The following is a 21,742-nucleotide window of genomic DNA, read 5'->3' on the forward strand; positions in this document are numbered from 1 at the left end:
ACTCTGAACTTCAGTGTCTTCATCTATAAAATAAAGATAATGCCTACTTTGAAAATTGTTGAGAGTAAAAAGTAATGCATATCAAATGTCTGTACTCAACATAAAGTACTCATAAAGCACAAGTACTCAATAAATTGTTAAACTAATAAATGGTAATATTGATCATTCACCATTTATTGAGCATCCCTATGTGCTAGACACTATAAAAGATGAAAAGACGCAGTCCTGCTATTATGATACACAGAGTACCATAGGAGGCAGACATAAAAAAAAAAAAGGTAATACAAAAATCAATGGGAGCAAAGGGAAAAGAAATACCTAAGCCAGCGTGGGGAAATCAGGAAGACTTCATAGAGGTGGTGATGCTTGATCTGAGAACTAAAGATTGAGTAGTAGTTTGTTAAATAGTAAAGGGAAATGGGGACAGAGAGAGAATCTTGCAGAAAATTCCATGCTGAGGAATGATGATATTACACTATTGCTGAACTTTAAAGTATGTTTGTAAGACAGTCTATTGCAAGAGATAAAGGGAAGCAAGTAGGCAAGAGCTAGATCTTGAATTACCTTTATGCTAGACCAAGGAGTTTTTATTTTATTTTTGGTGACAGAGACAGAGAGAGGGACAGACAGACAGGAAGGGAGAGAGTTGAGAAGCATTAGTTCTTTGTTGCAGCTCTTTAGTTGTTCATTGATTGCTTTTGCATATGTGCCTTGACTGGGGTGGGGCAAGGGGTGGCCTACAGCAGGGCAAGTGACCCCTTGCTCAAGCCAGCGACCTTGGATTCAAGCCAGTGACCTTTGGGCTCAAGCCAGCAACCATGGGGTCATGTCTATGATCCCATGCTCGAGCCAGCAACCCGCTCAAGCCAGCGACCTTGGGGTTTTGAACCTGGATCCTCCGCATCCCAGTCCAGCGCTCTATCCACTGTGCCATCACCTGGTCAAGCTTGAACTGATATATGTATGATGTCATCAAGGGTGTTTGTTTGTTTTAGAGAGATTATTCTAGCAGCCACAAGTGAGATGGATTGGGGCTATTGAGACTGAAGACAAAGAGAACAGTTAGAAGGCTATTATGATATTTGAGAAGATTATTAAGTGCTTAAGCCCTGGCCGGTTGGCTCAGCGGTAGAGCGTCGGCCTAGCGTGCGGAGGACCCGGGTTCGATTCCCGGCCAGGGCACATAGGAGAAGCGCCCATTTGCTTCTCCATCCCTCCGCCATGCCTTCCTCTCTGTCTCTCTCTTCCCTTCCCGCAGCCAAGGCTCCATTGGAGCAAAGATGGCCCGGGCACTGGGGATGGCTCTGTGGCCTCTGCCCCAGGCGCTAGAGTGGCTCTGGTCGCAACATGGCGACACCCAGGAGGGTCGCAACATGGCGACGCCCAGGATGGGCAGAGCATCGCCCCCTGGTGGGCAGAGCGTCGCCCCCTGGTGGGCGTGCCGGGTGGATCCCGGTCGGGCGCATGCGGGAGTCTGTCTGACTGTCTCTCCCTGTTTCCAGCTTCAGAAAAGTGCAAAAAAAAAAAAAAAATTAAGTGCTTAAACCACCACATTGTCAGTATGAGTGAAGGGAAATAACCATAGTTAACTTACCAGGACTTGATGATTGACACAATATAGGTAGTCAGGGAGAGGAAAGAGTTAAGAATGAACCTACCTCCATTGAACAAACTGGGTATGCAATGGTGTCATTCACTGAAGTGAAGCCTGGCATAAACAACTAGTAGGTCAGACTAATATACACATCCATAAATCTCATGGGAGGAGATTTGGGTGTTTTTGTAAAAGAACACAGAAAGCAGATCCCTCCCTTTGAGACCAGAAGGTTGATTGCTGGCCTTACCTTAGTCAAAGGGTATTCCTGCTTGACCTGTGGTTGTGCAGTGGACAAAGCATCAACCTGGAATGCTGAGGTCACTGGTTTGAAAACCTGGGCTTGTCGGGTCAAGACACATATTGGAGTTGATGCTTCCTGCTCCTCCCCCCTTCTCTCTCTTTCTTTCTCCTCTCTAGAATGAATGAATGAATGAATAAATAAATAAATAAATTTAAAGATATTCCTGAGGATCAAAGGTTTGAAAAAATCTAGGGAAGGCAAGAAATCCAGGTTTTGCCACTGGTTTTGGCACTCAGTGGTAACCTAGGTGAGAATTTGAATGAGTTCAGAAGCATGTCCAGATCAGGATGAGTTTTTTTCTTTGTGCGCTGGTGTGTTTGCTGTTCAGATTACAGTTTGCAGGTAACTACAGCGTGAAAGGAGCTAAGTTTCTGCGTTTGTGCACGGTGGTAGCCAGCCTCCTGGGAGGGTCTGGAGCAGAGTGGGAGTGGAATAGGAGCAAGTCTCCAGCTCCAAGAGGCCCCCTGGGGCAAGTGAAAAGCTTGCTCTTTTGAATATCTCTGTGGGTAATTAACAACATATCAAGCATACCTTGGTGTCAAATAAAGGGGATTTGTAGGCACAGTGCTATTGGTAGCTTGATCTCAATCATTCACTGGAGCTATTAAATCTGTGAACATTAGCATTCTGCCAAGTAATGAGATCTAGTCCTTAGCACCTCCCAGACACAGCTGATTCTTTACTGATTTGGAACATCTCCCTCTCCTGGCTTCCTCTACTCTGCTTCATCTCCTTCCATACTACTGTCCTTGAAATCAATGAATGGTAATTTTAGTATATCACTAGCAAGCGTCTGAATAAAAGAGGTTTGGTTTCTGCTGTGCCTCCTGTTACAACAAAAATATGCACTGCATAAATTTAATTGGTTACCTTAATGTGTAAACCTTTTCTGCAAAGAGGTGGATACGTTTCTGAATAATCTGAGAGAGGCAGTTTTGTATGTATGGCAATGCTTCTAATTAGCTGTTGCTCTAATACAATTGGGCTGAGGCAGAAGCTACTCATTTAGAATATTGGTGGATGACAACACCGGCTTGAACAAAGTGACCAGTCTCAAATGGCTACTCCTCTCTGGGCTGCAGGTTGCTAAGGCTCTGGCTGTCGCTGTTTTCCCCGCGGAAAAGGGGCGGGGGAAGTTGGTGTGTTCGAGAAAAAAAAACTCACACACATACATGTTGTACGCCTCTCCATAGAGGTAATAATAACACGTGAAAAGAAATGCTGTTGAGCTGGAGGAAGGCGAAAAGATAGGTGTTTTTTTTTGTTGTTGTTTTGAGGTGTTTTTTTTTTTCCTCCAATGCTGCGACGCATTAACCCTGCTGCTATTGGGATGTTATCTGCTCAGCCTATTGGCTGAGCCCAGGAGCCGCTGTCTGCCAATCGGATGGTGGAAGGCAGACAAATCTACCCCGCCACCAGCAAAAACGGCGCGTAACCCTTGCGGCGCCGGCCCAGCGGCGCCAGAACTGGCGCGGGCAAAGGGAGATAGGTGTCTCCAGTTGCTGTGGCCGTTTGGGGTGGGTCGGCTTCTTCTGCTTCTCTGGACCAGGTTGAGAACTAGCGGGCAGCAGCAATGCTCCACAAGGTGAGAAGCTGGGTAGAAACCTGCCCGGGGGGTACCCTTTTGTTCCTCTTTTGCTACCTGGGTTACGTTTGTGGGCAGATCCGCTATCCGGTCCCAGAGGAGTCACAGGAGGGGACTTTTGTAGGGAATGTAGCCCAAGATTTCCTGCTGGATACAGAGAGTCTGTCAGCTCGCAGGCTGCAGGTCGCTGGAGAGGTGAACCAAAGACACTTCCGTGTGGATTTGGACAGCGGAGCCCTGCTCATCAAGAATCCAATCGATCGAGAGGCACTGTGTGGGCTCAGTGCCAACTGCATCGTGCCCCTGGAGTTTGTAACTGAAGGGCCTCTGGAAATGTACCGAGCGGAGGTAGAAATCGTGGATGTGAATGATCACGCCCCCCGATTTCCTCGGCAGCAGCTGGACTTGGAAATTGGGGAGGCAGCACCTCCAGGACAGCGTTTTCCTTTGGAAAAGGCTCAGGATGCAGATGTGGGAAGCAACTCTATCAGCAGCTATAGACTAAGCTCCAATGAACACTTTGCACTGGATGTCAAGAAGCGCAGTGATGGCAGTCTGGTCCCAGAGCTGCTCCTGGAGAAGCCTTTGGATCGGGAGAAGCAATCAGACTACCGCCTGGTGCTGACTGCTGTGGATGGAGGTAACCCTCCAAGATCTGGCACAGCGGAGCTCCGGGTGTCAGTGCTGGACGTGAACGACAACGCCCCAGCCTTCCAGCAATCCAGCTACCGGATTAGCGTGCTGGAGAGTGCACCTGCCGGCATGCTGCTCATCCAGCTCAATGCCTCTGACCCGGACCTGGGTCCCAGTGGTAATGTCACCTTTTCTTTCAGTGGTCACACCCCTGATCGTGTCAGGAATCTCTTTAGCTTGCACCCCACTACTGGAAAGCTTACCCTTCAAGGGCCCCTAGACTTTGAAAATGAGAATTACTATGAATTTGATGTTCGGGCTCGTGATGGGGGTTCTCCAGCCATGGAGCAACATTGCAGTCTTCGAGTGGATCTCCTGGATGTAAATGACAATGCCCCTCACATCACCGTGACCTCAGAGCTTGGGACTCTCCCAGAGAGCGCAGAACCTGGCACTGTGGTGGCACTCATCAGTGTGCAGGACCCTGACTCAGGGTCAAATGGAGATGTGAGCCTCCGTATTCCTGACTACCTGCCATTTGCCCTCAAGTCCGCCTTCAGGAACCAGTTCTCCCTGGTGACGGCTGGACCCTTGGACAGAGAGGCCAAATCCAGCTATGACATCACGGTCACTGCTTCTGATGCTGGGAACCCTCCTCTGAGTACCCAAACAACTATTTTCCTCAATATTTCAGATGTGAATGATAACCCACCTTCTTTCTTCCAGAGGTCACATGAGGTGTTTGTTCCTGAGAACAATCGTCCAGGGGACTTGCTTTGCTCCCTGGCAGCCTCTGATCCAGACTCTGGCTTGAATGCGCTCATCTCCTACTCTCTCCTAGAGCCCAGAAATCGAGATGTGTCAGCTTCCTCCTTCATCTCTCTGAACCCCCAGACGGGAGCTGTTCATGCTACTCGATCCTTTGACTATGAGCAAACACAGACACTGCAGTTTGAGGTGCAGGCCCGAGATCGGGGCAACCCACCCCTTAGTAGCACCGTGATGGTTCGTCTATTCGTGCTGGACCTCAATGACAACGCCCCAGCTGTGCTCCGCCCTAGGGCCCGACCTGGTTCCTTATGTCCCCAAGCACTGCCTCCATCAGTTGGTGCTGGTCACCTAGTCACAAAAGTGACTGCTGTGGACTTGGATTCAGGTTACAATGCTTGGGTTTCATATCAGCTCTTGGAGGCCCCAGATCCCAGCCTTTTTGCAGTCTCTCGCTATGCCGGGGAGGTGCGGACAGCTGTTCCCATTCCAGCTGATCTCCCACCACAGAAGCTGGTTATTGTGGTAAAGGATAGTGGTACCCCACCACTCTCTACTTCTGTTACTCTCCTAGTGTCCTTAGAGGAAGATGCTCATCCAGTTGTCCCTGATCTTCGAGAATCTTCAGCTCCAAGGGAGGGAGAATCCCGCCTGACTCTCTACTTGGCTGTATCACTAGTGGCGATTTGCTTTGTCTCCTTTGGCTCATTCGTGGCACTACTCTCTAAGTGTCTGCGTGGGGCTGCTTGTGGAATGACCTGCTTTCCTGCTGGCACCTGTGCCTGTCTCACCCGATCTCGAAGGAGGGAGGGGCTTCCTCCTTCCAATGGGATCCTCCGAATCCAACTAGGGTCAGATGATCCTATCAAGTTTGTTGATGTGGGCGGCCACTCTCATGGCTGTACACCCTTGGCTTCTGCACCCACTCGGAGCGATAGCTTCATGATGGTGAAGTCGCCCAGTGCACCTATGGCAGGGGAGCCTGTTCGCCCAAGCTGCCCACCCTCTGATCTTCTCTATGGGCTAGAGGTGAGATCTTTGCAGGCTCAGCCAATGCTTCAGGGTTATTCTGATCCAGGCATATGGCTGGGCCATGTCCCAGAGAGTGCTGGCCTCTCTGTAAGAGCCCGTAGTGATGTCACCATTTTTGTGAGTGGTGACTATGTGGTACATGCTGTGTTTTAGAAGTGTTTTGTGAATTAACCAGGGAGTTGTCACAGCTTAGTACTTGGGTTTGGGTTGTGCCCTTATCTGAGAGTAAGAAATGAAAGTAAGCGATCCAGAGCTAAGGTACGGTGGAAGCATGCTGCCACAATGTGGGAGCATAGAAGACTGTAGTGCACGCGGGTGGGGTGCACCGGACAGTCACCTAAACCCAGGTGGCTGCTTTCTCTGCCTTTCCTGAACGAGGGGCCAGATTCTGGACTACTTTAACTCCAGATTACCATTTCCCAGTGGGTACAGGGAAACTAATATCTTTGCCTCACAGTATCAAGTACCACCTAACCCACTGTGAAAGAAACGCTCTGTTTGAAACACAGAAGAGAGCACAAAGAGGAAAGAGTCAAGGGAGCCGAGGCATCAAGGTGGAAGGAGAGAACTGCTAGTCCAGATCTTCAGGACTCTCAATCAATTCCCCACTGGGATTTAAGCTAGATGCCGTAGATTGGGGGCAGGGGAGCATTACCTCTTCAGGAAAAAGGCAATAAATGAAATCACTTAATGTCAAATCTGATTTACAGGTGAGAAATTCATAGATATAGCTACTCTGGGGGGGTCTCTAAGTAATGTTCTTCTGAATTGATAAAACCATAAAGCCCAGAGGCCATGTCTAGTTTCTAGTCACTCTCCTGGGTAACCTGGATCAGTTTCAGAAATGTTTCCCCTACCATAAGCTGTGATGTTCATTCCACAGCTAAAGTCTGAGATCTCAGGAAAGCTGAGACCTATAGTCATCAATTGACAAGGAGGTTCCTTAAAGCATTGCTGGAGAGTCACAGTAAGGCTCTACATGATCCTAACAAATCTCTTTTCTCATCTTAGCAACATTTGGCAGGATGGGGTGGGAGGGGGAACTCATGGACGTTGTCTCCCCAAGAAGGACAAACTTTTGTTGCTTCAAGCAAAGTAGTGGAAGCTTCTGAAGTTATGCAAAAAGTTGCTGGGACAGAACACTGAGAAGTTTTGTACCACTTTGCCTTCCCTGTTGAGCACCATCTGAGCTGTCAAATTTTGCTGCCAAGGGGGCTGAATCAACCTGCAGCACGAAATGAGTGGGGAAGTAGGAGGTTTCTGTGACACAGATTTGCAGCCTGTTCCTAAGGTTTCCAGAACTGAGGAGACTTTATAATTGGTTGAGAGGGACAGACTTTTTGGCCAATCAGACTCAGAGCCAAGGTGGGGGATCTGCTCTTCCTGCCCGCCTCTCCTCCCCCAGCTCCCCAGCTCCACTCAGATTCAGTTCCCCTCCCTCCCACCCACCCCCGCCATTTGGTGACTAAGAAGAACTGCTGCAGGCAGACAAACCTCGGAGCAATTTTTAAGAGGCTGGAAGGAGACACCAGAGATTTCAGCTGCTACATTCCAAGCCCTGGGTCTATCTTGGAGACAGGACAGCACAGAATCAGTGTCCAGGAAGGGACTTCTGGGTCATGGGACCCAAGACACCCCCACAGTTCGCTGGGAAATGGCAAGTGTTGTGCATGTTGTCCTTGTGCTGCTGGGGCTGGGTGTCTGGGCAGCTTCGCTACTCAGTGGTGGAAGAGTCTGAGCCGGGGACGCTGGTGGGGAATGTTGCTCAGGATCTAGGCTTAAAGGTGACAGATCTGTTGAGCCGCCGATTGCGGTTGGGCTCTGAGGAGAATGGGCACTATTTTTCCCTGAGCTTGATGAGTGGTGCTCTGGCAGTAAATGAAAAGATTGACCGAGAGAGCCTGTGTGGAGCCAGCACAAACTGCCTGTTGCCAGTGCAGGTGGTGACCGAACACCCACTGGAACTAATCCGTGTAGAGGTAGAGATCCTGGATCTTAATGACAACTCTCCTAGCTTTGCCATCCCTGAGCGAGAGATACGCATCTCAGAATCAGCTGCATTTGGGGCACGATTCCCACTGGACAGTGCCCAGGATCCAGATGTGGGCACCAATACTGTAAGCTTCTACACTCTGAGCCCCAACAACCACTTCTCTCTAAATGTGAAGACCCTAAAAGATGGGAAGCTGTTTCCAGAGCTGGTGCTAGAGCAGCAGCTGGACCGCGAATCCCAGGCAAAACATCAGTTAGTGCTCACTGCTGTGGATGGAGGTGTGCCAGCCCGCTCAGGGACCACCCTTATCTCTGTGACTGTGCTGGATATCAACGATAATGCTCCAGCCTTCCAGTACTCAGTTCTTCGTGTGGGACTCCCAGAGAATGCACCCATGGGTACACTGCTACTCCGCCTCAATGCCACTGATCCAGATGAGGGCACCAATGGCCAGCTAGACTATTCTTTTGGAGACCATACATCTGAAGCAGTGCGGAATCTCTTTGGCCTAGACCCCAGCAGTGGAGCAATCCGTGTGTTGGGTCCTATAGACTTTGAGGAGTCAAGTTTCTATGAAATTCATGCAAGAGCCCGTGACCAGGGACAGCCAGCCATGGAAGGCCACTGTGTTATTCAAGTGGATGTGGGGGATGCTAATGACAATGCCCCAGAGATACTGCTGGCCTCTTTGGTCAACCCTGTCCTGGAGAGCACAGCAGTGGGCACAGTAGTTGGATTGTTTAATGTGCGGGACCGAGACTCGGGAAGAAATGGTGAAGTGAGCCTTGATATCTCTCCAGACCTGCCGTTTCATATTAAGCCCTCTGAGAACCACTACTCTCTGCTAACCAGCCAGCCCTTGGACCGTGAGACCACATCCCACTATATCATTGAGCTGCTGGCCAGTGATGCGGGCTTACCTCCTCTGCATGCACATCTTACCATCAGGCTCAATATTTCAGATGTTAATGACAATGCCCCCTACTTCACCCAGCAGCTCTATACTGCTTACATCCCAGAAAATCGGCCTCCAGGCACCCTTCTCTGCACTGTGGCTGCTTCCGATCCGGACACTGGGGATAATGCCCGTCTCACCTATTCCATTGTAGGGAATCAGATTCAGGGAGCCCCAGCCTCCTCCTTTGTCTACGTCAACCCTGAGGATGGGCGGGTCTTTGCCCAGCGCACCTTTGACTATGAATTGCTGCAGATGATGCAGATTGTGGTGGGGGTTCGAGACTCTGGTTCTCCCGCATTGCATGCCAACACATCTCTGCATGTGTTTGTCCTGGACCAGAATGATAATGCCCCAGCTGTGCTGCACCCAAGACCCAGCTGGGAGCTCTCAGTCCCCCAGCGTCTCCTTCGCTCTGTGCCTCCTGGCTCCTTGGTCACTAAGGTGACAGCTGTGGATGCTGATGCAGGCCACAATGCATGGCTTTCCTACTCACTGTTGCCACAGTCCACAGCCCCAGGACTGTTCCTTGTGTCTCCACACACTGGTGAGGTGCGCACAGCCCGGGCCTTACTGGAGGATGACTCTGACACCCAGCAGGTTGTAGTCCTGGTGAGGGACAATGGTGACCCTTCACTGTCCTCTACAGCCACAGTGCTGCTGGTTTTGGAGGATGAGGACCCTGAAGAAATGCCCAAATCCAGCAATTTCCTTACACACCCTCCTGAGCGTTCAGACCTTACCCTTTACCTCATAGTGGCTCTTGCAGCCGTCAGTCTGTTATCCTTAGTCACCTTCACCTTTTTGTCAGCTAAGTGCCTTCGGGGACACGCAGATAGGGATGGGGGTGGGGGCCAGTGTTGCGGGCGCCAGGACTCACCCTCCCGGGACTACTATAAGCAGTCCAGCCCTAACCTACAGGTGAGCTCAGATGGCACGCTCAAGTACATGGAGGTGACGCTGCGGCCCGCAGACTCGCAGAGCCATTGCTACAGGACGTGCTTTTCACCAGCCTCGGATGGCAGTGACTTCACTTTCCTAAGGCCCCTCAGCGTCCAGCAGCCCTCAGCTCTGGCGCTGGAGCCTGACGCCTTCCGGTCCCGCTCTAACACGCTGCGGGAACGGAGCCAGGTGAGGGGCTTGGCGCGACCCCTGGGGGCGGCAGTGCAGTAGTCGCCCCTCCAAATAGGGACTTTGAACTTGCCTCCACACCTCTCGCGCGAGCTCGGCTGCTAGCTGCGCTTCACCCGATTGTCTGGACCTTTTGGACCGATTGGGCGGGACCAGAGGTGTGGCCAAACAGGGATGGGGCTCTGAGCCCCGGGAGATGGTGGTGATTGTGTCTTAGGGGCGTATAGAAACGACCCCGCCCCCAAAACCCAGGAAAGGTTGGGCCCTGGCGATCTTGCCAGCGATTCCCTCCGGGGTTGGGGTCCCTGGTGGAGTCAGCCTGTCCACGCCCACAGCCGGCCTCCCAGGCTTGGGCGCCCGCGCTCCGCTGCTCCGTAGATTTCTCCCCACTCCCTGGATCTGGGACTTCGCTGTCAGAAGCCCTCCTTCGTCCAACATTAAACGAACGCACCTCAATCAGGACAGAGGTGCTCGCGCAGGACTCCCGCATGTCCTCCCCGCAGGACACACGCACGGCCACAGCGCAAAGGCCCGCCACGCCTCACCTGCACACACGCCCTCGCACGTGGGCTTGCAGCACGCCACCTTTCACTGCCCGCGCTAGCTGCGAGGCCACACCACGGCCTGTCCCGGTGCCCCTCACAGCTTCTCTCACTCCGCCACCGACCTCAGAGGTGCTCGCCGCTGACTGTGCGCTCTGGTGACAGTCCCAGGTCGCGGCCGCCGTGGGCCCGCGAGGACTCGGGAGCCTCCTCCCACCCCAGTTCCGGGCCGGAACGGGTCGCCTTCAGGTGGGCCTGAGGCGGGCTGGGGCCCCTGGAGCACTGCAGCGACTTTGGGCGCTCTAGGCGCGGGTGGGCAGCACTCTTTGACCCGTGGGCCCGGGACGCAGAACCGAGGACAGCGGTGCCTTCAGCCCAGAAGCCTGGGCCAGGTGGGCCGGGCCTGGGCGAGTGAGCCGGCCGCTATAGGACCTGCAGCCTGGACGAGTGGCATCCGCAGCACGGCCCTCACGCGGGATGTGGGAGCCTGACGCAACCCTGACTCTGGGTCCGCAGGGATAGGTTTTTGGCTCCGTCGTGACCACATGTGTCTAACGATCTAGGATTTAGGCTTTGTGGGTGACCAAAGTATCTGAGACTTTGGCACATCCTTCTCTGGCTGACGGAAAGCCATGGCCTCTGCCATATGCCAGGGTGCCCTCTTATATGGGGAAACTATAATAGTAAAAAGCATAAGTTGTCACAACCCTAGGAGCATTTATTAAAAATATATCTAAGTACGACCCTGCCCTCACTGAATCAGAACTATATTTTGAAACAACACCCTGTTGTGACTCTGATAGCTGATTGAGAGAGTCTTACTACACATCTCTTCTGAGAACCACATCTCATGTGCTCTTCCCAACACTTCTGTTGGCTCGGTACTAGCATCCCCACTTCATAACTGAGTTTCACAAAGGTCAAGTGAGTTGCTCAAGTTCTCATGTGATAGAGAAAGGCCTAACCCAGGTGCACTTCACACCAGAAGAACTGGGAAATTGGAAAGCTGGAGGACAGCCAGGATGGTTTGCATCTGCTGGGATGGGGCAGAGGTGGGTCTTAAAAGTGGAGAAAAGTCTTCCCGGGCTCTCTATCCCTGAGCAGCCTTACTGAACAAACCTAGACCTGGTGTCCTTTTGCTGGTTTTGAATTTTGCCCAGCTCCTCTCTAGTCTGTCAGGGTAACTGCATCTCCGTGTAGATTCTGCTGTAGCTATAAACACAGTGGCCAAGGGCTGGACATTCTTGTGCTGTTCCCCACAGCAGCCCTGCAGTGGTGCTGGTGACTCCTGTTGCACCTGAGACGCTTATGTTTCTAGGTTCCGCTCACATCACTGCCACCTGTGAGCCTTAGAGTGAGTCATTTGGCAGCCGTGGGTCTTCCTTCTCCCCAGTGTAATCAGAGATGCTCATACCTCCTTCTCCACTCCTGAGAGTGAGTGTGAGAATTCATTACTAGCACACCCCAGAGCTGGTGAGGAGATGGCTCAAGGACGGCTCCATGAGAGTGTGTAATGGGATAACACGCCCTCGGGAAAGGCTGGGAGGACTGAGGCGTGAGTGGCTGGCTGGAGTCCCACACCTTCATCCAGGTGGGGGATGGCTACAGATCAGCCCCTCGGCAGCCCTGGAGACTTGGTCCGCTCTGCTTGGAGGCTGTGGGAGCTTGATCTCTGCTGGGCTCCATCCAGCAGTTTTCTGTTCCAGACAGAGCAGCCTTGTTCTCTCCTCCTTAGTCACAGCATTGTCTGGCATGGAGTTCTGGGGGTGAGAGGTGTCCTGGGGCTTGGATGCCCTGCAAAGGCCCAGTCTGGCATGACTCCTAAATTAATAATGTATTTAGCTGCGGGAAGGGATCCTTGATTGCCAAGGGCCTGGAGGAGATGTCCATCTGAATGTGTTGCAGCCCAACCTGGCACGCAAAGAGTTACTGGAGCAGCAGCCATCTTGCTGCAGAGGATGCTTTGTTCCCAGCTGAGGAGCTGAATAAACTCTTTCTAGGGCTGGTGGAATTCTCATCTAAAAGCCTCTTCTGCCACTTTTGGGGGTCTTCTCTCCACCCCTCCTCCACGTTCTGCAGAAGAGACTTTTAGCCCTTGAATCTCAGCTCAGAAATTCTGAGTCTGGGGGCAGGGAGGAGGGGCTGTCTCTTTAGCAAAGGAATCTGGATTTGCTAGCTGTGGTAAAAAAAATGTTATTTTATCTCTTTGTCTCCGGTACCTCAGACCTCTGAGACCTGAGGTGTATTTTGTCTTTGAAGATGAGTCTACCCCTCCCCCATCTCATACCAGTTTCTTCTCTGTGTGTGCTTCCTGCTCCCCTCCTTCCCTCCCGGCCATCCCCAGGGGTCCAGTGACATTCTGACTTTGGCCCATCCCCACATCCGGTGACATTCTGACTTCTCCGAGGTACTCAGCCCCTTTCCCTCTGTTTTCTCCACAGCAAGCCCCACCCAACACGGACTGGCGTTTCTCTCAGGCCCAGAGACCCGGCACCAGCGGGTAGGTGACTGCCTCTCCAGCCCACCCCCTTCTCTGCGGCATTTTCTCAGTGATGACGTGGGAGGAGGTGGGGGAGGGCTCAGTATTCGCTGTGAATGGCTTCTTCCTCAGTCCAGATTTCAAGGATGTTCTGGTGTATTGGGGGCTGTTACACAGACCCCAGAGGAAGAGGCTATTTTGGAAGCTCAGTTCACATACTCATCCCCTCCCTTCTTCCACCAAAGGGACCTTGTCCTATATCCTAGAGGATCTGTGGGACCAAAAGATGGCTTTAAAGTGGTCTCTGGGTGGATGCACTGCCTACAGCCCCCACTCTGGGTTGAGCTGGGCTCCCTCCTGTCCTGAGACTCAAGCAGAGAAGTCGGGGTAAGAGTAGAGGAGGAGCTGTCAGTATCAGAGCCCCTCCAGAGCCCACAGGGAAGAGCGGAGGCAGAGGAAGACCGCCAGGCAGCTGAGGGGCAAGAGGAGACAGCAAGGCTGGAGTGGGACTGAGGAGGGAGAGCCCCTCCTCCAGCGCCCCCCCTCCCCCGTCCCCACTGCTCCTGCCCTCTCACTCTGCGGGCCCTTTGGTCTCTGCCACGGTCTTACCTCTGCACCCTTCCCTCAGTCTCTATGTCAGTTTACATTCTTTGCCTCTCCCTTTTTCTTGGTCTCTATCTCAGTTTCTGTCTTTATTGCTGCCTCTTTGTCCCTAGTCCCTACCGTCTGTGTCTCCATGTGTTGATCTGTGCCTCACACTGCGCCTGCCGTGGCTAGGTGCTCAATAAATGGAATCAGTGAATAAATGTGACTTCCTAGTCTCTTTCTACCTCTGCCTCCATCCTTGATCTCCTTCTGTCTCTCCTTCTTTCATCTTTTGCTAGTGTCCTTGTGTTCTTCTGTCTCCGTTAGTTCCAGTCTCTCACTATTTCTGCTGCCCTCTCTATTCTCAGCCTCTCTGTCTCTGTCTCTGTATATCTCTCTAAGTCTGTGGTCTGCCTTTTCTTCCTCACTGAGTCTCTTTCTCTGTTTCTCTTTCTTTAGCTCTCTGTCTCTCTTTTATCCTGTCTTTTACTCAGTGTCGCTGTCTCGCATTTCTTTGTACTTGTGGGCAAGCCAGCACACACATGCATCCCCCACCTCTCCCCCTCCCCCCTGCCCCTCACACACAGAGCTTTTGATCAATGCTTTCCAACACACACCCTCCCATCCAGCCTGCCCCAGCTGCTCAGTTCAATCTGGTATGAATTCCTGCGGAGACAGGAACCCCCTGCGGGTGGGGGAGGAGGGAAACTTCTGCGGAAGGACCTTTGGCTGGTCTCAGGGGAGTAAGGTGGGCTCTGGGCCAGGCCTCCCTGTTAGAAGTTAGGAGCCTGGAGGAGTCCAAGGATCCCTGGAGAGAGGAGGGCAGAACTGGGACTGCCTTCTCTGCCTCCTGGCTGGTCAGACTCTTGCTGCGCACATTTCCCCTGATGCTCCCGCTACTGAGCCCTCCCTGACGAGACCTCGAGACCTTGACCTCTGTACAGAGTGGGGACTCCGGCTCCTGGGCAGGTGCAGTCTGTCACTGGAATCAGGATCTCAAGGCACTTCCTAGACAGCCCCTAGAAGGCAACAAACCAGCTGGTTTGGCCTGCCCTTGCCCCACCCTGAACCCAGCTGCCTCATTTCTCCCTACTGCCTTTGCCAGCCTTCCCATGGATTATCCATTAGGTCATTCATATATTCATTCAAAAAATATTTATCAAACATTTACTATGGGCCAGTCCGCATGCTAAACACTGGCCTATAAGCGTAAATAAGCAGTCATGATCCTTAATTCATAGGCTTTCATGACAGCAGGGGAGGCAGAATAGTGACAACAAATCACTCACAAAAATGTTCAGTTTCAAGTCATAGCAAGTTCCGAGAAGAACAGGGTAGTGTGAGTGTAGTGGTGGAAGGGAACGGAGAAGGCCTCCAGGAGGAAGTGAGATTGAGCTGAGGTGATGAGAAGTATCTGGCAGTTTGTGTCCCCTTTGCCGACCCCTACCCCAGGCCGCGTACTGGCCCTGGAAGCCCCACCAGTTGCTTCTGATGTGCCCCTGGGCTGAGCACCCTCCCCCTGCCTCAAGTCCCTTTTCATCAAATGAGAGACTGAGCAGCCAGAAATGCATGTGGGGGCTCTTAGAGAGATGGAGAGGGCTCAGGAGCTCTCCCATCCTTAACTCGAGTGGAATAGGACTGATATTCTGATTCAGCTCCAAAGTGGCCCAGATGATTTAAGCGTTAGGGGCCCAGCCCGGCAACAGCAACTTCTCTGCTTCATACAATAAATAGGAAGACCTACTGTAGGCCAGGTAGTATTCTAGGTATAGGATATAAAAAGGCATACTCCCTCTCCCCAGGAGTTCATAGTGTTGAGGGAGACAAATATTAATCACATAATCACAAAAAAGTAAATGTAAGATTGCAGCTATTGTAAGTGGTATGAAGAGCAGTACCTGCCAGTGAGAGCATAACATAGGGATTTGACCTGGTCAGGGAGCAGGAGGACATCCAGAAGGAAATGAGGCTGTTCTGAGATCTGAAGAATGAATACAAATTAACCAGCTGAAGGAAAGAGTTAAGAGCATATGCAAAGGCCCTGTGGTGAGGCACCTCAGGATCAACAGAAAGACAGGGAGTCTTTTCTATGCTGCCAGTCTGATGAGTAATATGGAGTGAGGGCATAATGAGGGCAGATTTCTCTTATTCAGTCTAACCCCTGTTCCAGCCCTCCATTGCTTTTCTGTACCATTCCCTCCCTCCATCTTGGCTGCTGGCATACCAGGTTCAAAGCAGGGCTAGTGTGGAGTTCTTCAGTGAACCTGGTTAAAGTTCAAGCCAGCACTGGACCCCTTGCCTAGACTAAAGGGGGAAGACTCCAGTTCTGAAGTTCTTGCTTGGCAGGTGCTCCTCCTCCCCACTACTGTCCCTTCCCAAGTCATCCTTTTGGCTTCTCTTCCCAACAGCTGTTGTCTCAAGGTTTGAATCTTGCAAGCCAGTTCTCCCTTCTCAGGCTGTGCCAGGCCACACCCTGCAGCTGTTCCCAGCCTCTGCACAGAGGAGAGAGTCTCCAGTCAGCTTCCCCTGGTCCCTACTCTGTTCTCTTTGATGGTTTCACACTTCCCTTCCCCTACCCACCCCCTGCTGAGAGAGATGACCCCTGCTCTCCCTCAGTTTGGGCAGTCATTCAACAAACAAGTAGCAATTTATCTTTTTCTGCTTTTAAAATAGTATATGCTCATTATAGAAGCATGGAAAATAGAGAACAAATTTAAAAGAAAAATCACTTATAATTTTACAACCCAGGGAAACCAACACTAACACTTTTTTAATATAAAAAATTCAAATCTATGCAAAAGTAGAGAGAATAATAAAATGAATATCTATGGTCTCACTATTCAGTTTCAACTGATTCCCTATTTTGTTTCACTTCTATCTTCACACTCACTCTATTGCTTTATTTTGAACAATCTCAGCTATTATAAAATTTTATCTCAGTCTTCACTATATTTAACAAATTTTAAAAACATGTAAGCACTGAAAATAATATTAACCAACTAAAAACATATATTAGTGATAAATAATGTTAATAAACTAATATCCTCGAATATCCAGTCTGTGTTCACATTTTCCGATTATATTTATATATCACTCTCTTTTCAGTAATTTGTTTGCATCCTTATCGAAATTAAGGTCTCCATATTGTAGAGTGTCTCACTTTCTAAAGCCCTTTTAATAATTTCACATGTACTTTCTAAACCTTTTTCTTGTGTAGTCAAGCAACAGGCATAGGCTTCCTCTTTTTAAAAAAAAAATCTGGCCCTGGCCGGTTGGCTCAATGGTAGAGTGTTGGCCTGGCGTGTGGAAGTCCCGGGTTCGATTCCCAGCCAGGGCACACAGGAGAAGCGCCCATCTGCTTCTCCACCCCTCCCCCTCTCCTTCCTCTCTGACTCTCTCTTCCCCTCCTGCAGCCGAGGCTCCATTGGAGCAAAAGATGGCCCGGGCGCTGGGGATGGCTCCTTGGCCTCTGCCCCAGACGCTAGAATGGCTCTGGTCTCGACAGAGCGACTCCCAGGATGGGCAGAGCATCGCCCCCTGGTGGGCGTGCCGGGTGGATCCCGGTCGGGCGCATGCGGGAGTCTGTGACTGCCTCCCCGTTTCCAGCTTCAGAAAAAAAAAAAAATCTAATAAACTTAAATAAATTGTTTATGAATGTGTTCACAGAATAGTGAGAACTTTCACTCCCAGTAAACTGGTGTATCTCACCAGTTTTTTCTCTTTCTAGTAATTGATGTATTAATGTCATACTGTTTATTAGTATTGTAGCTTTTCTTGTCTTTTCAACATGTCACAAAAATTTCTTCACTCCATAAAAAGTTCTTGAAAAGTCATTTATTGCCTGACCTGTGGTGGCGCAGTGGGATAAAGCATCGACCTGGAACACTGAGGTTGCCGGTTCGAAACCCTGGGCTTGCCTGGTCAAGGCACATATGGGAGTTGATGCTTCCTGCTCCTCCCCCTTCTCTCTCTCTCCCCTCTCTCTAAAAATCAATTAAAAAATCAATAAATTAGAAAAGTCATTTAATTACTGCATAATAGCCTCACATATAGGATGGGGCAAAAGTAGGTTTACAGTTATGAGGACATGAAACAGAGTTTATGCTTGGATTATTATTAATTAGTTATTGTATTATTTTCCATATGAACTGGAAACCTACCTTTCCCCAACCCTGTATATGTATATTTGTAAAGGCTGAGAGAGGCTTTTACTACATTGAAAATATATACGTACATTTACATTTTATCAAATCCAGGCTGTTGGTGGGGGTGCGGTGGGGGCTTCCCCAGATTTCTTCCTTTTCTGAGCCTGATTCAGGCAGGAAACCTTTGATCAGAGCAGTCTCTGGGATGCTCCCCAGCTCACAGCCAGCACACCAGGATGCCAGCTCCTTAGGGTGAGAACTGTATCTAACATCTCTTAAGTCCCAGGGCCTGTCACAGACACTGACACACAGTGGGTACTTGGAAATGGCCAATTAGATACAGCCTCTCTCCTCTACTTTTATTTCTCATTGTTACGCAAATCCTGGAAGAGTCTTCTGCCCCTTCTACTGGGGGCCCAGGCCCTCTCTGAAGGCCAGTATGTTGTGTAGAAGATCGTGGGCTTTGGAGCCACAGTGGCCTATGTCAGGTTGCAGCTCTGCCACTTACCAGCTGTGTGACTTTGAGAGAGTTTCTCAACCTCTCAGAGCCCTGATTTCATCTGCTGGAAAACAGGGATAATCACAACACTTATCTGCAGGTGGTTCTGAGGCTGAAATAGACCATGTATTTTGTATATATATATCTTCCAGTCAGCCCAGTGTACAGAAATAGGAAGCTCTCCGGAAATGGTTCAAAAGAAGTTTCTCCACTTCACTTCTCTCCTGCCCAGCTTCAGTGAGCTGGCATCCTGCCCCTGTGCTTGGCTTCCAACCTTCAAGTGTTTCCGTGGCATCCTCCTTACAGCCTAGCCCACCCCCTCCCGCCTCCCTTTATGCCCTCAACACCACTACCCTCCTCTGCAGGACAGCCCCCAGGTCTTCTCCAGAATGCCCCCCACCATTGCTCTTGCCCTCTGCCCCCGGGAGGCCCTTCACCTAGGCCCCAGGCCCTTAGGCAGGCCCACTGAGAACTGTGTCAGGCTGCAGTCAGGACCCCTGGATTTTCACCGAGGTGGCAGAGGTGGCTGAGCCCCATCCCTGGGCTCTTGTGCTCCCAGAGGTAACCCAACCCTCAGTCCCCTCACAGAAGCAAGAGTGATCTTTAAATACCTAAATCTGATCATGACAACACCCTTTGAAACACCTCAGTGGTTTTCCAGAGCTCTTAGGATGAAACCAAAATGTTTAGTGTCCGCTCTGCTGGCAGCCTGCTATCAGCTCCGCTTGGTGACCACACTGGCTTTCCCTTAGTCCTGTAACCTCACCGGGCATCCCCCAGCCTCAGGACGGGTCATTCCCTCCGCCTGGAACGCTCTCTCCCCCAACACCCACCTTCCAGATAACTTAATTTTATCCCTCAGTTTTTTACTTTGAAATGTTTCAAACCTATCGAAAAGATGAAAGAATGGTATGATGAACATCTGAATATTCTTTTTTACCTAGATTCATCATTTGTTAATATTTTGCACATTTGTTTTCTGTCTCTTTACACATACACACTCATGCCTTCAAGGTCGCCTCTGCCCTGGCACCAGATCCTCACAGTGACCTAGCACTCCCCACGTGCCCTTGCCCATTTATTTAAGCAATGAATATTTACTGAGGAACCTCAGCGTGCCAGACAGTCACCTAATCAACTCTGTATGTGTCAGGGTGCTTCCCCCTCTCCTCAGAAATGGAAATGATTTGATCCTTGATAATTCCAAAAAAGCATAGAAATGTCACTACTACAGGAAAAACCTACGTTGTGTTGGCATTCCTTAGGGTTCTTTTATGGGTGGCGTTGTTCACAATTATGACTCATTCTGGGCTCTTCTCAGTGCACAGAGCATCTAAAGGTCTTAATTTGGTGCTGCAGTGGAAGGGGCAGGCGGTCTTGCCCCACAGAGCTGCATCTGGTGGGCTTAGGGATCCCTTGTGACAAACTGTCTATTTTATCGAGGCAGAGGTGGAGAACTGGCGTCCCAGAGAACAGTACCTTCCCAGGCTTTGCTGTAAGGGAGAGCTTGAGGAACCAGGAAGTTCCTTGGGAAAGTTTGTTGGTAGATGTTCGGGAGGGGGAGAGGTATTCATGTAAAATAGGAGGGGCGGGTTCTGTGTGCCCCCTGGTTTTATCCTGAGAGTTCAGCAAGTCCTTGCTCCAGGGTCTCCCAGGGCCTCCTGCCTCCCCACCCCTTTCTCTGGCTCTGACACATCTCTCCCACTTCTCACCTTCATTGCCCTGGGGAGAGGCCCACCTCCCTCAGACCACCCTCACTCCCTCAGACCTCCCTCACAGCGAAGTAAGCACCGCTCTCTCCTGTGGGGCGGGGCGGGGCAGAGGGCAACTCACAGTTTGTCCTGCTCTATCTGTGTAAGGGCCACAGTGTCTGAGACAGCAGGGAGCTGGTTTGGGAGACTGACAAATGGAGTCTGGCTTCTGAAGGATGGTATAAATCACCCTCTACCTTGCTGAAAGGGAGCTGGTCTTGGGTGGAGGCTGGGGATAAGGTACTAGATTTGGGAGCCCTGGGAGAGGACAGGAGGGGCATGAGCTGGACTGGCCACTGTGCTCACTCACCATTCTGCTTTCCCTCCAGCTCCCAAAATGGCGATGAAACTGGCACCTGGCCCAACAACCAGTTTGACACAGAGATGCTGCAAGCCATGATCTTGGCCTCCGCCAGCGGTGAGTTGTGCCAGTGTGTGTGTTGGGATGAGAGAACTGGGGTTCTGGGGCCACCCAGTCACCATGCCCTGAGACTGGCTATCACCTGCATGATTTCTCTGAATCTCTCTGCTGGTTTTAGAGGACTCATACTTCCAGAACATAAACCCAGGCTGAGGAACAGCTGAAGGATGGGGTCCTGGGCTGCCCAGAGGGAAGTGAACAAGGGAAGATCTTTCAAGATGTGGGGAGTAGGGGTTGAGAGTCTGGCCCTGGAAGGGAATAGCATCAGTCCAGCGCAGCTCTGCCACTGACGATCTTTGTGACTTTGATCAATTTGCTTAATCTCTCTAAACCTCAGTTTCCTCAGCCCAGAAAATGGGGACAGTGACCTCAAAGGACAGTTGTGAGGATTAAATGAGGTGATACCACAAAGCAGGAGGTACTGGGTCTGGCACATACAGGCCCTCCATCCAGGGATGCAGGTGGGGCTAGTCCCAGCAGAGAGAGCATACTCTGGATATGTGGGGCCCTTTCTCTTTTTTGCTAACCCCATCTTTGGAGCAGGATTTTGGTTTTCCCATACAGCTAACAAAGAACTTCACATGCAATAGAGATTCAGTTGATGGTTATTTTCCCTGAAAGAGTCACAAGGTCCTGAACAGGAGAAGTAGAATAATAGCATTAGTACTTACGAGCACAGGCTTTGGAGGCAGATCAGCATGAATTCAAATTCTGGCACCCCTGTTTAACTGTGACTCCTCAGGTAAGTTACTATGGGCCTCAGTTTTACTGACTCTAAAATGGGTACAATAATAACAGCTCTCATTGTGGTGTTATGAAGACCTAATACAGCGGTTCTCAACCTGTGGGTCGCGACCCCTGCGGGGTTGCCTAAAGCCATAGGAAAATATATAATGCATATCAGGTATTTACATTCCGAATCATAACTGTAGCAAAATTACAGTTATGAAGTAGCCACCAAAATTATTTTTTGGTTTGGGGTCACCGCAACATGAGGAACTGTATTGCGGGGTCATGGCATTAGAAAGGTTGAGAACCACTGGCCTAATATAAAACCTCAGCACAGAACTGGCAGAGAGTAAGGGCACAATATGTAGTAGCTAAAACTGGTTATTATCTTTATTGGTCCATAGAAGTAGATAGAAGGCAGAAATAGAATAATTCTTATTAATAAGGACGAGCTTATATATGGAGGCTGGTGGGGGACTAAGGCGCTGTCCTCACATAGTGACAGTCCTGCTTTCCGACATGGAGGACTAGTGGGTAGAGAACCAGGTAAATCAGAACAATAACCACCATAACCACGCCAGTGAACCGTCCCAGGC

The 21,742-nt window shown here is 50.6% G+C and overlaps 1 protein-coding gene across 29 annotated transcripts in view; it reads left to right on the forward strand.

Annotated features, from left to right (window-relative positions):
• The window catches only part of LOC136333521 (protocadherin gamma-C4), a 172,513-nt gene that overhangs the window by 145,192 nt on the left and 5,579 nt on the right, over positions 1 to 21,742 (forward strand). For 25 of the 29 annotated variants that reach the window (XM_066272768.1, XM_066272771.1, XM_066272766.1 and 22 more), the window contains 2 exons: positions 12,979 to 13,037; positions 20,326 to 20,414. In XM_066272768.1, coding sequence (XP_066128865.1) covers positions 12,979 to 13,037; positions 20,326 to 20,414 — 148 coding nt within the window. Of the gene's footprint in view, positions 1 to 3,359; positions 3,484 to 3,678; positions 5,914 to 7,393; positions 9,996 to 12,978; positions 13,038 to 20,325; positions 20,415 to 21,742 lie in introns of those variants that run through there. The other 4 variants (XM_066272782.1, XM_066272785.1, XM_066272779.1 and 1 more) reach the window with 4 other exon arrangements.

The sequence above is a fragment of the Saccopteryx bilineata genome, chromosome 4 (genome assembly GCF_036850765.1).
Source record: "Saccopteryx bilineata isolate mSacBil1 chromosome 4, mSacBil1_pri_phased_curated, whole genome shotgun sequence".
Classification (NCBI taxonomy): Eukaryota; Metazoa; Chordata; class Mammalia; order Chiroptera; family Emballonuridae; genus Saccopteryx; species Saccopteryx bilineata.